The following is a 22,176-nucleotide window of genomic DNA, read 5'->3' on the forward strand; positions in this document are numbered from 1 at the left end:
CTATTACATGTAGAAATACAATTCAGTATTTTGAATTTTCAGGTAGATTACCTATTATAAAAATCTTTATGTACAGAGCAGTAACATTTATTTTTAAGCTCTGCTGAAAAATTCTTTATGCTAGCTTTTCAGACTTACTCATTTATGTTAATGAATTATTTTCTCAAAGAAACCCTGGTATAGATAACTGCAGAGAGCTCACAAGTCCTGATTATTGTTTACACTTGTTTCAGGTTGAATATACAAGTTACTCAGTTCTTTACATTCTCCTTTGAGATGCATAAATACATTGGTTTTGAAAGTTCTTACATATAAATACATGTTTATAAAAAGAATATACTTGACGTATGTCATACACAAAACTTAAAATAGTTGACTAGTAAATCATAGAAGTTTTCTAATAACAGATACTGCTATAATAATACTTGAAGTGAATTAGTTTGACATAATGAAATTAAGATGGTTGTTACTTACATATAGCCAACATTAGCTGTGTTGCTTTAATCAAAAATAACTAGTATAAATAAGCAAGTAAACAAATGAGTTATTAAAAGCACACAGATCCAGAAAGTGAATCCCTTTCTGCTTGTTTTTGAGAGCTTTACTTCACACACAAGCTTCCTATACCATGGCACAGAAGGAGGATGCTGTATTCTTCTGAGATGCCTAATGGGAGGACAAGAGAAAATAATCAAATTTCGTTAAGGGGAAGGTCATGAGAAAAAAAAAGCTTTTTATGAGATAGTTCAAAGCATCTCTGGACAATCAGCCTTTATGGTTTCCAGAACTTCAGTAATGTAGTATAATTTTGAAGTTAGCTGTGCATTGAACAGAAGGTGGAACTAGGTGACTTTGAGGGATCCTTTTCAATATTCAGTGAGAACTGGCTGGTCATTTTGAAGTTAAAGTTTTTGACAAGAGAGAAGTATAATAAACAGAGAATAATCAAGCTCCTGCTTCAGGACCTCAGCTGCTTTTTTGCAAAGTTGCAAAAATGTTTTCCTAGCAACTGCAGTTTGGTTTCTGTCTCTTCAGTATTCTTTTGTTGCCTTTCTCTATGACTTTGTGTTATGCTAGGAGGACACTGACAGGAGCAATGCTAGTGCTGTAGACAGAGGGCAGTGGTTTTTGTACAGCGATGGTGACCTTACAGATGTCTGTGTTTGGAATTAATTACTCTGAGGAAATCTAGGCATATCTCACCAAATTAATTCTATGTCAGTGAGGCCAGCTTGAATTGGGCATGTTGATGCTGTCTGAGTTACAAGTTCATTTGAAAAATAAAATGTTTGGTCTGTATTTTTGTTGGCCTATGATACTGACTTGTGCATAAGGGTTTGGCTTACTGTTTAAGTATTACACTTGTAATACACAAATATGTCTTCATTGTTTGTAGAAGAACAGTTTTTCTGGTTTTTTTTTCCACTGCATATATAAAAAGAGAAAGGGGATTTGATATACAAAGCACTTTGAGAAAGGTTTGTGATATATAGGAAGGGAGGTTGGATGCACTTATTGGGACATAAATTTTAAAAACTTCTATTATGATCTTTGTCTCAGTGTACTGCTGACTTCTCAAAGAATACATTAAACTTGCAGTGGCTAGTAATTTCTCATGAGGGTAACATGTAACAGAGATTCTTGCAGTGTTGTGGTCTTTTACCTTAGTGGAACATAAAATACGTTACTTTAAATTGAGTGTTACTATGATTTCTGCCTCTCACTGTGAGGGAGTCTATGGTCAATATGGTATCTATGCTCTTTGTAAATCCTGTGTAGTGTTTGGGAAGTATTTTCTAATACTTGGTAATTTCGTCTACATCCTGCTTGGAGAACTGCTGCATGCAGTTATGAAACAGAAAATACTCTCCATTTAGTGCATGGGTTTTTCCACAAGTCATCCCCATACTCTCTAAGAGAAATTAGCTGACAGTGTTGGAAGTACCCTCCCCACCCTTTTTCTAATCTAGAGACACCGGTTCACCAGCACTGGGTTCAAGCCCTATAAAGAAAGGGATGAGGAAAGAGAGTGCAGTCGGTGCTGTTTTTTCCTCCCTCTTCAAGTTAGTAGACAGATGGTGCATATCATCTGAACTGGAAAATCAGCTGAGACAGGGCTGCTGCTCTATCACACTGGTGTAGCAAAGCTGCCGTTCATTCGGGGGTTTTTTATTAAGTGAATGTGCATATAAGTGATATTTTAATTCTTCATCCAGTTGTTATTTTAAATAATCTTTTTGTTGTTGCTGTATTTAAGTTTCTCCGGGATTGAGTGAAAGCCATACAGTAAATGGAGGAAGCTGGAATGAGAAGTCTGTAAAAATCTCCTCACAGATTGGTGTAGGGGAGGAGAAATGGACATCTGTTCCTTCAACTGCAGCTGGGAAGAGGAAGACTGAGACATTGGCTTGGGGCCAAGACACTGGAGATACTAATGGAAATGGAAAGGACTGGGGGGTAAGCCTGGTAGGCAGACCCTGGAAAGAGCGTTCTTTGTTCACTCCTATTGGTAAGCTATTTCCAAGAACTTGCTTCATGTAAGCAATTTTATATAAATATATATTTTTAGTAGTGAATCTCTGAAATATTTTTATGTTTATATATTAAAAAAATCTTGACATGGTCTAGTGAAATGTTAGCTGAACAATCTCTGTTTACTGCAAGTGCTGATGGCTTAGCAACTATATTTCTGTGTACGGTTGAACCGGGTTTTTTGAGTTTATCTGACATAAAATTAATTCTGTGAAGAAATGCAATGTTGTATATCATTTTCATAAAGTTCTGAAGATGATTACTAAGCCATTTTGAAGTGCAGTTTCTTTTAAATAATGCCCTAAAACCCAGGTTGTAAGTCTATTCTGTTGATCCAACATGATCAAATCAATTGTGTATTATTTTGGCAGGTGGTTTTTTTAGGCCCCAGGCATAAACATTGTTTAACTCTTGTGACACTTAGTGTTACATTGTTTTTCTCATTGGAAGCTGGGTTTTTTTAGTGCTCAGCACAATTTTCTGCCTTTTTTTCTTATGAGTAAATGCTGTAATGTGGCCCTTCCCACTGTTCAGTCTAAGTATCCTCATCTCTTCTGGACAGCAGTGTTGCTTTGTAGTCAGCAGTGTTACTTCGGACTTGTGGAGTCTTAACCCCAGCCAGCAGCCAAGCCCCATCCAGCCATTCACTCACTGTCTCACTAGCAGGGGAGAAAATCGGAAGGAGAAAGCTGGAAAACTGCAGGGTTGACATAAGAACAGTTTAATAGGGAAAGCAAAACCTGTTCATGCTACTTCCCATGGGCTGGTGGGTGTTCAGCCATCTCCAGGAGAGCAGTGCTTCATCACATGTAACAGTGACTTGTGAAGACAAACACCATAAGTCCAAATGTCCTTCCCTTCCTCCTTCTTCCCCCGATTTTATATACTGAGCATGATGCCACATGGTAGGGAATATTCTTTTGGCCAGTTGGGGTCACTTGTCCGGGCTGTCTCTCTTCCAACTTCTTGTTGGGAAGACAAGCTCCAGCTGCCTTGCTACCAGCAATACAAGAAGTGGAAAACACCTTGACTCTATGTGAGCACTGCTCAGCAACATCCCTGTCTTACCAACCCTGTTTTCAGCACAAATCCAAAACACAGCCCAACCCCAGCCATAATCTGCAGAAGTCTAGACCTTCTTTTATTTCTCTGGCATATTTTGAAATGAAGTTCCTGAGGCTAGATCTGATATACCCTTGGAAGCTTTACCGTTGCCAAGTAGAAGTGAAGGGCTTCTTTAATGGTCTGGTTAGATTTGTTCTGCTGTGTATTCTAATAAGGCAGTTTGTAGTGACTGACCAATTTTTTGTTGGTTTTGTTACTGAGGATGCATCATGTCTACCAAGCTGATTTGCTTCTGGTAAAGTGAGTAATTTTGTGGGTGAAGGAGAGCAGTGAAAGGCTTTCAAGATGGCTTGACTAATGCTTTCAACACTGTCTCTCACAATGTTGTTGTATCCAAACTAGAGCAGGTGAGAAACTGATCAGGCCCAAGGTAGTGGTCAGTAAGTCCTACTCTCCCTGGAGGCTGGACAAGGGGGATGTCACAGGGCTGTACTTAAAACTGTCCTGTCTGTCATCTTTATAAATGTCCTGGAGGAGGCAACCACATCATTCACATCCAGTTTCCAGATTACATCAAACTTAAAGGTGGGGGCATGAATCAGTTGAAACAGTCCAGGTCAGGGATCCCATCCAGATAGACCTGAACCTGATGGGAGTAATGGGCCAACAGGAACCCAAGGAAGTTCAGTGAGGACAAATTGTCAAGTGCTGAGTCTGGTTGGAAGCAACCCTGGCTGGATATTGACTGCCTGGATTGCAGCTTTGTGGATAAGGGGTCTTGGTGGGCACCAAGGTGGACGTGAGCCAGCTGTAGATCCTAGTAGCAAAGGACACGAAGAATATGCTGGGATGCATTAACACAGGAGTCAGTAAATTGGGGGTTAGTGGCTGTCTACTTTTTGGACAACATCTGCAATACCTGTCTGGTTTTTAGCCCCTTCTCCCCCAATTAAGTAAATGTAATTCTAAATAAAAGCCAGTAATAGTTTTTACTGGCTATTTCTGCTTATTTTCTGTCTTACATAATATAGCAGTCTACTATGTCTTCATTTTAAAGCAGTATCTCCTATTCATCAAAAATGGTTCTGAATTGTATTCCCTTCTTTAACATATATATATCATATACTCCAAGCTGTGCTCCATCTACGTGTACTTTTCAAAACTTAGTGATTGCAGTAATGGGAGGAATAACAGTATGGAGCTCAAAAAACAATTGACTTCTCTTTTGTGAGAAGCTTATCTATAGAAAAAGCTGTAAAGGGAAGATGGCCTTGGAAAGCCTGAAAATTGTTTCAAGCTGTGTGTTCATAAAGTCACAACTCCATCAGCACTAATTAATGTCCTCAGTTATGTGAAATGTCATCATGGCTGGACTAGCCAGTGTTTTTCTGATCCAATTCATAATTAAATAGCTACATTTTCAACATTGCCAGCAGTGTGTGATTCTCTTTTTATTTTTTTCTCCCCTTCCCCACAGCTGCTTGGAATGTGGATGCAAGGATTAATACCTCTGAACAGAATTCTACTTCTTTCTCCTCATTTGGATTAACTCCTGGAGTTTCTGGTATGTGTGCCTTTCAAAAGATTTTTCCACTCTCTTCTACTCCGCCAGGTGGAATAGAGCTTGCCAAGTGATACTAATATGCATTTTCTCGTTTTTCTTTGAAAATAGTACTGCAAAGAGGTAGAAGACACTTAAAAAGCTATTTTCTTATGCTGAAGTTATGCAGTAAAATAACTATATTAAATAATCAAAATCTACATCAATCACAGAATATTAGTAAGAAGGTTGAAACTAGAGGGGGTTGGAATGAGGTGATCTTTGTACGTTCTAACTCAAATCATTCTATGATTCTGTGGTTTCTTATGTAGCTGCCTTGTTTGTGTGTTAAGTCTAAATAATGGGCATAAGAGGTTTCTCAGCATTGCAATATCTCAAGTTGGAGATCTGAGGATTTCTTTCTAGGAAAGCCCCTTTATCCCAGTCCACGGTGGGTGGGGGTGGGGGGTGTTAGGTGTTATTTGATGATTGAATTTTTCCCCATGAAGGAACAAAATCACTACTTCAAATGAGAAATGGAAATGCTGGAGCTCTGAGGTTTTCTTTTTTGAAGGGTTGTGTGCTATAGAGTACAAACTTGTCTTCATAATAAATCTTGTGTGTTAAACAACTAACATAAGTCCAACAATGGTTTATTATGCAATAAAGGGATCATATGTCAGGTTTTTTGCTCTTGCTTGCTTACAACATGAGCTTGGCATGGCAGTTTTCTTTTTGGAAGTAGCTGGCCAAGTGCTTATGCACTTAAGCTACATTTGCTCATATTGCAGTTTACAGGCTTTTAACTGTTGAACTTAGGCTCAGTGTCCAGCATCTTAATTGTACAGAGAGTTTTGATTTAAAAAAAAAAAATCCCAAGCAGTCACCTGAAACCAAGTTCAGTCTCTAAGCTAAAACTTATGAGTTTATTAAATAAAGTAGGATGGCACACTGAGCTAAAATTCAACTGCAATACCACCATTTCAACTTCAAGAGAAATAGTTTTCTTTGATGCACCTTAGCCAACAATGTTGTAATGCAAAATGACCACAAAAGAAATGAGAACATGTCCATATTTCTGTCATCTGAGGTATCTTTTGCAGAGGTATATGTAAAAGAGAGACCCACGTTCTATTCAAACTGAATTTCAGAAGTTTCATCGTACAGTAAAATATGAATTTATTTAAATCTTACAATTAGTTTTTGGTGTACTTTTTTTTATGAAATTGTTTTGTTTGTTGGAAAACAGTTATGTTAGATGTGTAACACCTTCTATTATCATGACTGGTATTGGCCTTACTGTTGTTCGTCCTGCTGCTTTTATGTTCTTGAAACCTTTGCTTTAAATGAGAAGCGGATTCTTACTAATATATAATTTGTTTGATCTACAATATAATTAAGGAGGTTTCTTTCTAGTAATATTTTAAGCTTCTCCCTGTAAGATCTTACTGATACAGAGTAGCAATTTTATTACCCATGAAATTTCTTTGTTTTTCAGTTTGAGGAGACTGCTTTTACTGATCCTAATCTTTTTTTGAGTTCTTCTCGTGACTTTATTTTGTCTTCCTTCTTCAGCTTCCTTGTTTTCTGAATTTACCTTATGCACAAAACCCTACTAGTTCTCCTGTATTCTGCAGTCCTTAAAATCTGACATTTTTATTTGAGCATTTTGTCTTCCTTTCCTACTTTGATCGGACTTCTTCCCCAAGAAAACTTCAGGAAGCTTGCTAACTTACAAGTACAACTATTTATTCCCTTTCAGGTTCCAACAGTGAATCAGTTTCTCAGGCTGGTACTTCAGATTTTCAGTGGGATTTAAGTCATGCTCAACCCCCTGTTGATGACGAATGGTCTGGGTTAAGTATGTTCCTCTAAAATGTTCATTAAAAAATGTTATTTACTGTTAAAGTGTAGTTATTTATATTAGCTGCTCGTATTAGACAGTGGTGGATATCTGAGGAAAAACCTGAAATGCTTGAATTCTGTAAGCTAATAGTTTGAAGAAATTAGAAAGAAGGATTTTAATAAATTCTGATAGAAAATGGTTAATTTTTAGGAAAAATACTTGGATATTCAAACTCAGAAGTGAGAGAGCTCATTCATTTTAAGGTAGAAAAATCTTTGTAATGAAACAGTCTTGCTGCAAGTGATGAGAAAAATCTACTGTAAGTCTGCGGAATATGTATTTAGTAGATAGAGTTTGAGTCAGTTTGTTTTTACGTTTGTGTACCTTACTGAAAAGTTAAGGCAACATCAGACTCTTGTATTTAATCTAACTTGCTTTCTCATTTAAAAACATTAGGAAGTTCTTACATATATAGGAAGCATATACCGGATATAAATAACTGAAATTACTTGGGAGTTGTGGTAAAGTTGGTGTTTACTCCCCGCTTTCTCCTCCCTGTTTATGAAAAAGCGTAGTGCATCTCATTAGGCATCGACCTGAAGAATTGTTGCAAAAGTTGACAGAAGCAGCCTTGCATGTTACCTTCTCTCTAAGAACAACTTCTTGCAGTTAAATGACTGGAAAAATGGAATAGATTGATGCAGTCCTTAACTCCACTGCTGTTGGCATGATTGCTCTGTTACCAGACAATTTTGAAACTTACTTGTTGTGTTTTATCTAGTTAAAAAGTCCTCCACTTATCAATAAAGTCTTCACCATTTTTTCAGAAAGACAGGGAATTACTATTTATATTTTGATATCAAGAAGTGGATATATGTGTAGTGGTTTTTTCATTTTTAAACTGGAAATGAGCACCTGTAGAGTAAGGCAATATTCCTGAAAAAACCTTTTTATCTTTGTAGATGGACTTTCTTCAGCTGATCCAAGCTCTGATTGGAATGCACCAGCAGAAGAGTGGGGAAACTGGGTAGATGAAGAAAAAGTTGCTTCTGTTCCTCAGCGTGAAGAGAGATCTGATACTCAGAAGGTAAAAGGTGGTGTTTTCTCCTTAGATCCAGGACTTTGGCCTTACCACTGCCATTTCTTAAAGTAACTAAAAGAATAATGCTAAAGGTAATCTCTCATCGCAGTTACACTGATAAGAGTAGCACGACTGTGTTTGCTCTGTACACAAAGAAGGAAAACACTGAGTGTTATTGTGAGGAGAGAAATCAGTTAGCTCCATCTTAAACCTTTGTCTTGCCATAATTATAAGGACTACATTATCAGTATAGACTGAGAGGGTTTAGGTCTGTTTTTATAAATACTTCTTGACAATATTTAATTCTCACTATGAAAAACAGCATTTGTGTGCCACTAGTGCCTGGTGGTCTGCTGCCTTTTCCATTCCCAGCTCCTCCACCTGTATTACCAGATAGCATGTAAAGAATGTGGTCTTTCTAGAATGAACTGACTAGATAAGACTGTGTTCATTTCCACTTGTATATGCAATTCCTTATAGCTATTGATTTGTGTTCAGTCTATACAAGGTATGTTTCTTCATAATTTTAAATGCCAAATACCTTCTGTTCCCATGTGAAGATTTCAGATAATGAAAGAGAAAAAGCAGAGCCAATTCTTCAGAGTTCTACAAGTGGCAAATCCAAGAAAAAGAAGAAGAAAAAGAAGAAGCAGGGTGAAGAAGCTAACTCTCCTGCACAGGTAAAATCTTAATGGTTTAAAAGGCAATTGCAAGGAATTCACAAAATTGCCTTATCTTTAGCTATCAGCATCTTGAACAAAAATTATTTTTGGGAAATTAATTTCTTTATGGGATTGGATTGTCTGCAATTGTTTCTCAGGAGTTAAAATAATTCTTGTTTTATTAGTATTTCCTTAATTTTTTGTATTCACAAGTTGAACATGGGATAATTTGTAGTTTTGCTGGATTTATGAAAAGCACGAAGTACATGGAAAATATTTATCCTGAATTACTTATTTAATGTCAAATCTGGATTCTGTACTGTAGGGATGCTTCCAGGTAGAATTGTCCTCTGCATGGGAAGCCTTTTCGTCATGTCCTTTGAAAGACAGCTGCTTTGGTGAATATTGCTAGTTAGGAGAAGGAAGGAAATTGAAGTTTTTTCTTAAGCCGTCTTCAAGTACAATTGTGTGAGAATATAATGGTTTTCTGAAGTACTGTTTTAATTTGATTTATGTGAAATGGTAAGTGCCAGTGCTTCAAGCTCAGTTGGTGGAGCTACTCTGTGAGTCAGATTTCAATGAGGGAAAGAATATTTTCAAACTGAGGATGGTTGGAGTTTTCTGTGTGACTTAAATAGCTTTTGAAGAATTGCATTGAAACAGGTTTGTAAAAATAGGAAAAGCAGATTGCACTTCACATGACAATTCAATAATGTTTGAATAGATGAAACAAGTACTTTCCTAAAGGGAGAAAGCTTTTAATAGCTAGTTATCAGAATGCATCCTGCTTGTGTTTATTGCGACAGCCATTCATAGTTTACATTCCTTACAGTGACAGAATGACCAATGTTCAGTAGAATCTGACTAGATTAGACTGAATTAGGGAGGGAAAGCAAAAACTTCAGTCATACTTGCTTTGGATTAGCTTTTATGGTAATCATATATTCAGTTTATTAAAAGTTGAAAACCTTTGAATTCCTGTTACAGGAAATTTTATTTTCAGGTTGTCTCTGTGGAGGTGGTTGATTTCCCTTATTTGTTTGGAGGCAAGTTCAGTCTGGGAGCACTAGGGCTGCAGCTTTTTTTTTAATTGAAAGTTGTTCTGGACTCTGCTATGACTCTAAGTATAAGTCAAAATTAATAAGTTGTGGTTAAGAGGTGTTTGTGAGTGTCCTACATGAATCTTAAGGTCAGTGAGGGCATTCTAAATTTTTTCCATTGCTTGTGAGCTGTCTTTTAAATTATATATGTCAAGTAGAGTCCTACTTTCTGTATTAACATAATCAGATTTGTTATTCTACTCATTGTTCTCCAACCGTTCCAATTTTGTTGCTTTTTCTTTCAGTCCATCAGTCTGTGAAGTCATCAGTTTACATATAAGAACTTATCTGTATTAAATTTTTATGTAGAATTGGGAGTTTTGCTTGATAGGGGCAGACTGAACTGCCCACAGAAGCTACCTTTGTTACAACAGTTTAGTAATTTAACTTGCTAGTCCTACTTCAAACTCATTTAAAATTTGTGTACTTATCCTCTAGAAATGGAATACATTCATTTAAACATCTTCATCCTTCTCATTGATTATACTTTAATGTCCACACTCCTTTCTTGACTTCTGTGTTTGTTAAGGCAGTAGAAGCCAACTGAAGAGCTTGGAGTAAGTCAATATATGTTCCTTCCTGTCAGGAATCAGGCTTAGGCTGTGACTGCATTTTCATAAGGAAATAAGTGAAGGAATAGCGTTTCCAGTTTAAACTCAGAGACCTCTTCACAACTACAGGATTCTTCTAGTGCCACTAACAAGTGTAACAACTCTAATTCCACATTTAAAATGAAAACTTTCCACTTTAGATTGTCTAAGGAGTAGCGGTTGAGACTCCTGGATACTTTGGATATATTTCCAACTTCTGTACTGAGGTTTACTTTACAAGCATTATGGTAAACTAAACTGGGTTGCAAAAATATTAAAGCATAGTAAGGATAGAAAACTATACGGATTGCATTTAAAACTTGTAACAAAGCACAGAACCAAGAGCAGTCGAGTGTCATTGTGATACTTTTGCAAAGTGTGTAGAGTAGTTTCATTTTAATTTCACATTCTTGTAATTTAACAGGAGTGTGAAGTGTTGAGAGTTCATTCTGAGATTGGGATTTTTGTTAGCATGCATGAAGTATCCTGCTTTCTGGGCTTTATTGGATTCTGTGGGTATTTCTTTATTATATTGCTCTATACATTTTGAGTGTTAGCATAGGCTAGTATGAGCCCACTACTTCAATTTTTTTTTTTGATAGATTTTGAGTTATAGAAGCTGATTATGGCGACAAAACTCATTCACAGGGGAGAAGAGTCAGAACTTGACTGCAAACACAGACTCTTCTTTTTTCCCCTCCCACTCCCATTTTTGTAGGATGCTGAAGAACTGGATAGAGAAGCTGGAGAGCAATTTCAGGCGGATACCTCAAAAGTTCAAGCACAGCAGGAAAGAGCTTTTTCTTTGAAGACCATAAGTACTAGTGAACCAGCTAAGGTAGGGATGCAAAATTTGATTTATGTTACAATTTGATTTGGAAGTGCTCAAGTCATTTGATAGATTAATTTGAGTAGATAAGTCACAGTAGGAATAGTGTTTCAGGCTGTATGTTTATTAATATAAAGGGAATTGAACAGTTGAATTTTAGGTAGAGGTCAGTTATGAGTTTTAAAAAGTATATCTACTCTGTAAAGCAGTATCTTCCAAATCACTAGTCACTATTTTTACTGGCAAGTTACTTTTTTGTTTGAATATTCAAGCAATGGTTAAAAACTTGGAAATGTAGTAACCTAAGAACTAACAGGTCTGAGCACAAGACTAGTGGCATATTCTACTGTAATGTTGCAACAGAATGAAGTGTTACTAAAATAATATATTCTTATTTAAATGCAGTCTAAAATTGATATTTGATAGCTGTACTGAGCTTAATGGCTGAATAAGAAAAGGTTTTATTTGAACCAATTCACAAACTGTTTGCTTCAGCCCATAGTTGAAACATTCTAGACAATACAAATTCTCTTTCATCTTTCTCCAAACAGCAGCTTTCTTAGGTACTGCTACCCAACAAAGCATCTCATTCTAGGAAGGTGTAAAATATTTAATATTTCTAGTGGCTTTGATTTTTATTTCCATAAAGACTGAACAACACTAGTGACACAGCAGTGTGGTACCAGAGGGTATATATCAGAATACTGAGATTTAATTTTTAATTGCTAAGCATTAGTTTCATAAAAATAATGAGGTCTTAAGAGTCAAATGAAAACACCAGAATGAAATCTTTTACAAAGGGCTGCAAGTCACCAAATAAAAAGTACAGAAATATTTTTTTGGTTGAAAATGTCTTGAAAAGCACATTTAGCCATACTTACGGCTTATCAAAGTAGAGCTTTACTACAGTTATTTGCTACAACTGATTAGTTTAGATCAGTTCAACCTTTAATCAAGGTTGGCAACTATCCTGACTAGAGTACTGTTTGGTTTTTTTTGGTGGTGATTTTTTTTGAAGCTGTATTTGGAAAGACATCTGCCTGTGTATGCAAACTCCTGGAAGTGTGAGGTTTTGTTTAATTTTAGAGGCTTTATTTGAAAATGTGTAGACAGAAAACTTGGATTGTGACATCAAGGTGGCAGGCTTTTTACTTCTAGAAAAAGGCATAATAGTGCATCCTGGAAGACTATGGATTCTGCTGTTCAGAAATCTAAATTGATTTGAAAAATATCTGCAGCTAATTTTTTTTTTCTCACAAGCTGTCAGCGCTGCCAAAATACAAGCCCAGTTTCAGTAGATTTTGCTCAATGCTTTACTGTTTATAATCACACCAAACTTCCTAGGGGATTTGATGGCATCAACATCTCATGTGGACCTACACTACACTCTTTGTGGGGCTTGAGGGCTTCTGCTACTCTTGAATCCTAAATTAATTCTGTTCATGTATGTGTCTCTGTGTAGCTGTGTAAGTGGTAACTGTGAAACAAGACATGTTGTGTATTAAACTTGGTGTGGGGGCAAAGGACAAACAAAATTATTACTAATATTCTCTGAAACTAGAGTTGATAAAGGACAACTTGTGAATTGTTGTCTCTGACAGTGCAGATGGTCTGTCAGTCTTTATCAAGTCTCTTTGACATCAGATTTGGCTTCATTGTAATTTCACACAAGCAAAGATGTCCTCCAATATTGTTTGACTTGGCTGTTGTAAAAAGTTTTAGAAACTGTCTGTGACTGATGTGTGGAATGGATGACTTAAGTTTCCAAGGTAGGTAGTTTAGTCTTAAGCAAATACTCCAAAACACGAGAATGAAATATAGGGAAAAGCAAACCAAGTACAAACAAGTTTATTCATTATATTCTCATAAACATCAGAAAGAGCTGAATGTTGAACCTTGTGTTTCACATCACAGTATCTGGTGATGGTATTTCCCCCATGCTATACATTGAAACCTTCTGCATTTTATCAGCAGGCACAAGTTTTAAATAAAGAGAGATGCTTGGAAAAAGAAGTAACAGTTTGACAAGTCACTACTTCATTATTGAATCATAGAATTATGCACATAACTATTTATACTGTCTAATAGGCTTTATTTGTTGTTTCAGGCCCCTTTCTGAATTAGCAGAGAATATATCTAGCAAAGAGTAGTATCCATTTTTTAATGTCTTCATCACTACCCACTTTCCTGTATTCAAAATTCAGACAGACCTATTTGGAAAAAATTCCAGATAGTGCTGTCTGTATTTGCATCATTACATTTGCAGTAATACTGCACGCTGTAACACTCAAGCTGCAACATGTTTCTTAGTCAACCTGCAGCAGCTGAGCTATTAAAATCTTAATTGAGTTGCTTTACGTGCTGGTCAAGTGTGACTGTCCTAACAAAACTGTGATGCCAAACCTGAGTTGATTACCTTACACTAGAAGCTTTATGTCCTCCTTTTATTTTTGGAAATCAGTTTGTTAAGTTTATTTATATATGTAACTGATGATTGCTAACTATTAGACAGCATTAGAAGTGGCTAAGCTTGGAATTCCTGTAGGGTGGGAGTTAATTTTATCAGCATGTTTGATGCATAAAAAAATTTGAGATTACTAATTTTTCAGTAGATTGAGAAAAATGCTGCAATTATGGATATTAAAAAAAACTTGTTTCAGTTGATGTGTAAGAGCACAGCAAACTATTCATGAAAGGTTGGAGAACTGCTATCCTTTAAATTAATTTGTTAGATTTTTTTCAACTAAAGCTGTTTAATTTCTTGCTTAGTATGATATGATTAAAAAATAAATTTGTACTTTTTTGCTCTCTTGAATGTTCTGACTGAATTTTTGAGATGCTTGCATTATAGTGATGGAAGCAGTAAAAACTGGTGACTGTGACGTAGGATCTGTACCTCTGCATCCAGGGATGTAGACTTCACTATTTGGTTTTCATAGTTCCAGGTCTCTGTTGTTGTGACACAACTACAGCTATGATTTCTTAATCTTAAAGTTTGGGGTTTATTGCTAGGTGAGATGCTGTGTTCGAATACATTCTTTTTTGAAGCCTTCTGTCATTTGGTGACTTGGTGTGGGATCTTTTATTTTTTATGTTCTGACTTTCCTATTGGAATGTCATAATGGGTTTTTTTTCTGTTTTGCTGTAATTTTAATTACAATAAGTCCTGCACACCAGGGTAGAGTTACATTTTGTCTCTGTAGTGGGAACCTTCAAAATCAACTAGAAAACTGAAAAATACTACAAGTACCTTTCATTTGGCAGTTATTTCTGCAGTAAGTTCCACTGAAATACTTGCTGACTGATTTTGCCAATATTTGTTATTCTATAAGCATACAGAGTGTTTTGAGCAGTTTATAGGAATGACTGGAGATGTGATTTGTTTTGGGTTTGAGTTATCTCTTTGGTCCTATTTAACTTGCCTGCTTACCTTGCAACCAAATGCATATCTGTCACTGTTTCACATCTCTGTTGAATATTCTAGAGTCCTTTTAGGGTCCTGGTGATTTATAGATTGTCTCCCTTTCTTTTGCATGTGCTATATTTTAAGAATTATTGTCGTTTATCTTTGCTTGTATGCAATTTAAAATGTTGGCACTAGATGGCAGTCATAGTATTACAGCCTCAATTTAAAATTTTTCAGGATTTTAATATTGGCTTTATTTTTCAATGCCAGCAGCTGCTAAGTATACTGCCGAAATAACACCATTTAAGAGTGTTTGCTTTTGTATTACTTAAAAAAAATTTGGGAACTCTTATTTTTGTTTCTCAAATAGTCTGAGGAGGCTCCTTCGCTTGCTGTTTCTACTGAGCCATCTGTAATTGTATCAGAGAGTAATTCTGACAAGATCGCTTCCCAAGTGCCACAGATGCTGCAAGAGACAGATGTTTCTAGTCCCAATATTAAGCAAAACAGTGTGCCTCCTCCACAGAGTAAGTATCTCTCAGTGCAGTTATTTGTCTGAATTTAGGATGTGCTTTTTCCCCATAGAGTGTAGTCAGATGCTTTGCCCTGGGGTTTGAGTTTAAAGTGCCGTTTCAGATCATTGTCTTATTTATTCATCTTGCTGTATTTTTTACTTCCTTAAAGTTAACAGCACCTTGATAATTTTGTTTTCATTGTTATGAAAAATTGGCTTCATATCCTTGGATGACTAAAAATGTGTGTTGGGCTCGTCCAGTCCTTAACAGACACTTGGATGTACTCATCACCATTGGGACTGGAGCTCCTTGCTGTGACTAAGGAGTTCTGCCAACATTGTTTCAAAGGGCTGCTTGCAAATCTTCAATGGAGAACAGATGGTTACTAACATGGCAGTTGACAGAATATTTGGCTACCAGAAATTTGGGAAAAATACAAATAATTCAATTTTCAGCCTACTGAGGTCTTTTGATTTCTCAATTTAGCTCATTAGTATCTTTTCCCATATGCTTCCATGTAATCATAGAGGGAAACTGTTGCTTATTTGGGAGTAGAAAGATATTGGGTGGAGGTTTTTTGGTAGTCTAACAGCACATAGATCTGGCTAAATTGCTGCAGGTATATTGTTTTTTGAAAATATGCTGGGCCCAGAAACGTCAAATGTACCCTTTGTTGTACTTGACAAAAGTGTTCGTACTCAAAAGCATTTGAAGTGCTCACACAGTAAAACTGGAAATTTAGAAGGGAAGTGAGGATGTGAAAGGTATTGCTTGGAAAAAAAAAGATGTTTTGATTCAGATTCTTTAATAAAATTAATAAGTACTGACAATCCATAATAAGTTGCTGGCTAAGTGTTGAAGTACGAAATGAGTTTTTAGTGACTGCAGAAGAAGCATGATGACTTTAAAATTACAAAATCTCATTCAGCTGCATTAATTGGGTTCTTGGCTTTGAACACATGAAACAATGGAATATTTCAAGTCAATGTATCAACTTAGAACTTTTTGTTCTGGTTCTAAAATATGAAATCTTTTGTGATTGATTCATGCCTCAGCAATTCAAAGAGCATCTCTTAGGTTCAGTATGTACAATACTTAACATTTTTTACCACTTTAGGCAGCTAGAATGTTTTAAGGCAGTCTGTTTTATTAAGAACATAGTGCTTCTATATTGGATTATGGATTCCATGTAACCACATCTTTACCTAGTTCAATACTTTTGAAAACTGCTCATATGTAGTGGTTAAGAGCGGGGTAATCTGGTAAAAGTCAGCATTTAATGTCAATTGTGTACATGTATGTTATTTCTAGACCAGGAAATAACAATGACTCTAAATAATATATTTGCAAAATGAATGACCTTTGACATTTATCACTCTAAGTATTTGTGGGGTAAAAAAGTAGGATGAAATTGGCAAGTATTGTTTTGACACATTTCAAATGAAATTATTTTCTTTTGAAGTAGGTGAATAAAACTTCTAGTTGTTTGATCTGAATCACTTTGTAATAAAACAGTGTGTGTTATCCAGAATTTTAAAAGCCAATTCTGTGTAAATGTTCTCAGTCCTAACACTATAATTATGTTTTGTTTTTTAGCAAAGTCTGAAGAAAGCTGGGAATCTCCCAAACAAGTTAAAAAGAAGAAAAAGGCAAGAAGGGAAACGTGAACTTCCTAAGATGGACATGTGTTGCTGAATATTGTCATGAAGATCATGCTGTTTATGCAATAATTTGTGAACATGTACAGAATTTTATATAAATTTCAAACAATTTTTAAAAACAGAACTGCTGTGAACACAAACATCTTTAAAAAGGAATCAAATGAAAGTAACTTTATGATATAGCAAACAGAACATGCTACATTTGAAAGACATTCTGAAGAGTCTGTTTTTCCAACTTTTGGAGAGAGATCCTAATTGAAAAAACTGGTTTTACAACACAGTGCCCTGTTTACAACAGATTATATTCTCATCTACAGCTGCGGATAAAAGATTAATTTCAAGGAAGGGTTTTCTGTAAAAATAATCATCTGTACAATAATGGGTGTTTCTTGCCTCTCTTATGAGTGATGCATTAGAAGCACAGAATGTCAACCATTTGAATTTGTTTCATGCCTAAATCAAAGTGCTTTGATTCAATACATAATCTGCCATATCTTTGCAGTAAGTTGGTTAGCAAGTCTGCTAGCTATCACAGGAATCTCAAGTGCAAATCATTAACCATTTGTACAGTCAGACCTTCATGGTTTATTATATGAAGTTAACACAATAAAACTGCTTTGGGTTAAAAGTTTGAGAATGTGATTTGAAACTTGAGTATGGTTCATGAAGTTATTTTTTATAATATCTATTACCTTACTTGAATTATTGAAGATAACAGTATATTTTTAAGAATGCAGTAATGTGCATAAAATTGGTTATCTTTTTCATTCCCTACAGTTCTTGGTTGATTCAGGATCCCATATAAAAACTATTCTCTCAACTTCTAAACTCATGAAATGAACTGAAATCAAACTTTTCCTTCTCCAAACACTTGTTGACTTACCATACCCAATTATGTTGTCTATATTACTAAAACTCTGAAGAAATCAAAGTGAATTTTTCACTCACAAATTATTCGGATTTCAAAGATCTGTTGGAGAACTGGAGTAGCTTCAGACAGCTTTAATTGACATTGTCAAAAACAGTTATCAGGAACACATTTTTTTACTGCCTTAACTTGTAGTATGTAGAATGTGTCTAGACTTCTGGACAGGAGTTAGTGTTTTTATATTAAAAAAAACAAAATTATGCAAGTGAAGCAGTTGTAAAATAAAGACCATTTCCCACTTGAAACTGTTAACTGAAATGGTGTTGAAGATGTGTTGTCATTTTCAGGCACTGTAATGAGGCGGTATTGAACTGGAGATGTGTTTGTGTCTGTAAGGTACATGCTCAGCCATGTACACTGTAAATAGCCTTTACAAAAATTGGTTTGCTAAGGATGGTATTTAACATCGCCTGGTAAGTTCAGTTAAAGAGTCAGGATTCTTTTCAAATGATTGACTTCTGGTTTTGTGGCACAAATAGAATTGTTAACAGCTGTAACATGTGGTACTGATCAACAATCTTGTGCTCTTACTGTACTCAGCTGCAGTTTGACAGTATTGCAAGGCAAGAGCAGATAATGCAGCAAGCTGGGTTTAATTGTACTGAAAATGCACCTGCTAATGGAGAGCTTTCCTAATAAATGGATACTAACTTGCACAGGTATTAACTCCTGTATGTCAGGAACATGACACTCTAAATTGATCTGTTAAAATAAATTGAGCATATTGATGGTATTGATTTATTTACTGGGAGGGAATAATGTTTAAGAGTGATATTTGTCATGATTCATGTGAAATAAATTTAGAACTGAAGTACAGCTTTTCAAGGAGTATCTTAAGGTAAACATGAAAAATAGGATATTATTAAATCATGCAGAGTCCTTTGCATGTAAATAATACTATAATTTTACTTGACTTCATAGTAAAGGTTAAAAAATATCCTTTGAATTCAGGTTTTTAATGTATGTCTGAAATCTGTTTCCAATCTGTACGTTATGCTACGAGCCTCTTTTATAGAAAATACAAAGATTTTATGTAATGAAAGAGACTGCCCCCATGGGCTTTCACTGCATAAATTCTTTTTTTTCTATTGAAAATAAAATCGGTGATATTTCTGGGTTAGTCAAATAGCTTGTCATTCTGGAAAAAGAAACAAACTAGGTAAAACATAGGAACCCTGCTAACTAACTGCTACTGATAAGCAGGGTCATATAAATACATAGCCTTCCTTTCAAAATGTTGTTACCTATTTAGCAGCACCTCTTACTGTTTTCTTAATACACCATTTCAATGTCTTAGAAAGCAAAATTTGCTTTATTTGACATTCATTGAAGAGGTAGTAACTCTATATCATATTGTCTATAAATGGAAACTTGGTTATCTGTGTACTGTCATGTTTCTATGATTCAAGCAGTGGTTAGTCTTAATGATACACTGAATCCAGACTTTGGTACTTGGATAGAGCAAAAAAAATCACCATTTTAAAGAAGCTTAATCTTTTTTCTCTTCTTTTTTCTTTGTTTTTTTTTCTGTTGTTGTTGAATGCATGGAATGGTTTCATAAATCCAATATGTTGGTTTTTTTCTAAATACTCTGGAATTATTTGTATGTGTAATTTAAACTTGTGATGATGTGTAATTGGATAGCCATGGCATATTTTTATTTCCTTTGTGGGGAGGGGAAGGTGTACAGAATTCATATGTGCTTGTTACAAAGGTAACTGTGCATTGGTTTGGAAGGGGGTGAAAATTGTATTTCTGATGCCCTTTTAGAAGTCTAAAGAAAAAAGTGCAAGTGAAGAGCACTACTTTAATATTTACTAAGAAAGAATGTACATATTAAAAGCATTTCAAAATTTATAGAAATATTGCTAGTACTGTTGTGTTGTAACTGAATTGTATCTCATTTGAAACTGCCATATTAATAGTTTCTAGCCATGGGATTATCCTGTGAGTAAGGCTTTTGAAAAGTGCAGATATCAGAGTACGTGGTTTAAGCAGACTTTCCTCTGTTAGTTGTTGTGCTTTTAACTCACCTAGGTTGCCAGTCAAGATTTCAGTTGTTAAAAATTGCAGGTCCCTCACAGACACTTGTACCTGTGAGTCTCCTCCTGGTGACCCCTGAGTAAAAATGAGCAGTTCTGGTTTTTCATGCCAGTACTAAAAGATTTCTTCATTGTTCTGCTGTAACTGGAAGGAGACAAAGCCTGCAAATTTTAATTGCTTCTTAAAATACTCTGCTAAAAATATTTTACTGATAAAATTCTGAGTGAATTACTTCATTTAAGAACAAGGAACATCAGCCAAATGAATTTGGGGGAGAAGGAGCAGGAAGGGCTGTGTGCCTGATAGTTCTTAACCTGAGAGTAATGTGGCAACACAGTGGATTTTGCTCGCTGCAGGACTAACAGAACTGCTGTTAGTTTGGATGGATGTTAGGAGCAAGGTGGGGTGATTTCTGTTTCTTCATGGGTGGAGGGTGGGAATTGTTGATTGTGTTCTATATCATGTTATTGATTATTCATGGGTTGTTCCTGTTGAAACTTAGTTGCATTACAAAAACTGTCTGATTTCCATAGTGGGTCCTTCAGATGAGGAAGCTATTGAACTTCTGCTCTTTTCATTTGTACCAAGCTGAAGGTTTCTGGTTCACTGAAAATTGTTTTTTTAATTGAAACTATGATGTCTTTAATATTGGTGTATTCTGAAAAGTGCATTTGAAACTCTTAACATGGAACTCACGGTTTCAGGAATTCATACAATACTCTTTAAAAAAACCATGCTTAGGAACAATTGCAACTTTAAAACACATTTGCTGTCTTATTCATAACATTAGGTGATCCCTTAACTTGGCTTAGTATTTTTAATTCAGTCCATGGCAGAGAGTAAGCCATGGATCACTTGGAACCGGATTGCCACAATGAACTCAAAACTGACTAGGTATGAGGTGGTTCCCTGTTTCCTCACAGCAAGTCCTGTACCAACAGTATTTCCACTTAGCTGTTCAATAAACTCTGACTTCAAACGATTCCTTATTTCAAATACCAGTGAAGTATAAAACAAATATGTTGTTACTGAGGTGGGTTTTTTCAGAGGCTGTTCTGACAAAGGCTGACACAGTTTATTTTTCCTGACTGCTGTTTCCTTGGCCAGCCTTACCTATGTAGCTAACCAATAAAGTCATGCCTAGAGCTATGTCTGCAAACAAAGCTCCAGATGGGAGAGAATTCCTCTCTGATGTGATTCTGTAACTTGGACTTGCTCTCAGCCAGCCAGGCTTTAATGTGTCTTTTGAAGAGGCTTGGGACTCGGGAGACCAGTGCCTTCCTGAGCTGTAGCCAGTTAGCCAAAAGAGTGGGAGCTGTGTCAACTGCTGTCCCTCTGCTGCTGAGGGGCTGGGTGGCTGGGCATATGTGTAAGGACATGTGCAAGTTTTGATTCTGCTCTCAGAAGTCTTCCAACAGCACTGTGAAAGATGGGTAACCTCGTATTTTCACCTGTTCACAGAGGCAGCTAGTGAATGTGGAAAATACCTGCAGCCATGCCTGAAATCACTGCAATGGTAGTTTTTTGCACAAAAGGACAGTTTCCAGGAAAAGCTTCCCTGGAGAGTAAAGAAGCTAATGATTACTGGGACTTTCTCAAGAATGCTCTTCTGAAAGCACAAAAACAGTTCATCCCCTTTAAAGATAAGGGATGGAGGAGGAGCAAGAACCCCCTTGGCTTAACTGCGAGGTTCTGAGTCTACTCAAAAGCAAAGCATACCGGAGATGGAAATGTGGATAAATACCCACTGAGAACTATGTGGACATTGAGAGGGCATGCAAAGATGGAGTTAGAAAAGAAAAAGCTCAACTCCAAATGAATTTGGCCAAGATGTCAAAAAAACCAAGAATGGGTTCTTTGGGTATAAAAACAGCAAGCAGAAAGAGAAGGCAACTACTGTCCCGTTAATAAATGGGACAGGAGAATTAGTAATTGGTAATGCTGAAAAGGCTCAGCAGTTCCTTCACCTCTGTCTGCCCCAGCACTGCTGGGCCCCTGGCCTTGGGACCAAAAATCCAGGCTGCTGCAAACACAGAGCCAGCAGTGGGGGTGAGCTGTTACAGGAGCTGACATTGCAAGGCTGCTCTCCATCATCTTTGGGACGTTGTGGCCTTCAGGGTATGGCAGAAGCCTGAAAAAGGCTAATGTACCCCATCTACCAGAAAGGCTGGTAGATCCAGGGAATTTCAGGCCCATCAATCTGGCTTCAGTCCCTGGGAAAATTACGGAACAAAACCTTCTGGTAGCTATCACAAGTCAGATGAGGCATAGGATTGGGAAAATCCAACAAAGATTGACTAAGGACAAACTGAGCTTGACAAACCTGGTCACTCTCTGTGACAAAGTAAGCTGCTTGGTTGGTGTGGGCAGGGAGGACA

General features: G+C 36.4%; 1 protein-coding gene across 2 annotated transcripts in view; it reads left to right on the plus strand.

Annotated features, from left to right (window-relative positions):
• Positions 1–20,780, plus strand: part of MTDH (metadherin) — a 33,932-nt gene extending 13,152 nt beyond the window's left edge. Inside the window, exons 6-13 of one of the 2 annotated variants that reach the window (XM_038127798.1) lie at positions 2,258–2,509; positions 5,075–5,161; positions 6,900–6,998; positions 7,946–8,070; positions 8,625–8,744; positions 11,135–11,254; positions 15,022–15,178; positions 16,763–20,780. In XM_038127798.1, coding sequence (XP_037983726.1) covers positions 2,258–2,509; positions 5,075–5,161; positions 6,900–6,998; positions 7,946–8,070; positions 8,625–8,744; positions 11,135–11,254; positions 15,022–15,178; positions 16,763–16,833 — 1,031 coding nt within the window. In that variant the 3' untranslated portion in view covers positions 16,834–20,780. The remainder of the gene's footprint in view (positions 1–2,257; positions 2,510–5,074; positions 5,162–6,899; positions 6,999–7,945; positions 8,071–8,624; positions 8,745–11,134; positions 11,255–15,021; positions 15,179–16,762) is intronic. The other variant, XM_038127799.1, reaches the window with a different exon arrangement.
• Positions 20,781–22,176: the final 1,396 nt, after the last annotated feature.

This window comes from Motacilla alba, chromosome 2 (assembly GCF_015832195.1).
Source record: "Motacilla alba alba isolate MOTALB_02 chromosome 2, Motacilla_alba_V1.0_pri, whole genome shotgun sequence".
Classification (NCBI taxonomy): domain Eukaryota; kingdom Metazoa; phylum Chordata; class Aves; order Passeriformes; family Motacillidae; genus Motacilla; species Motacilla alba.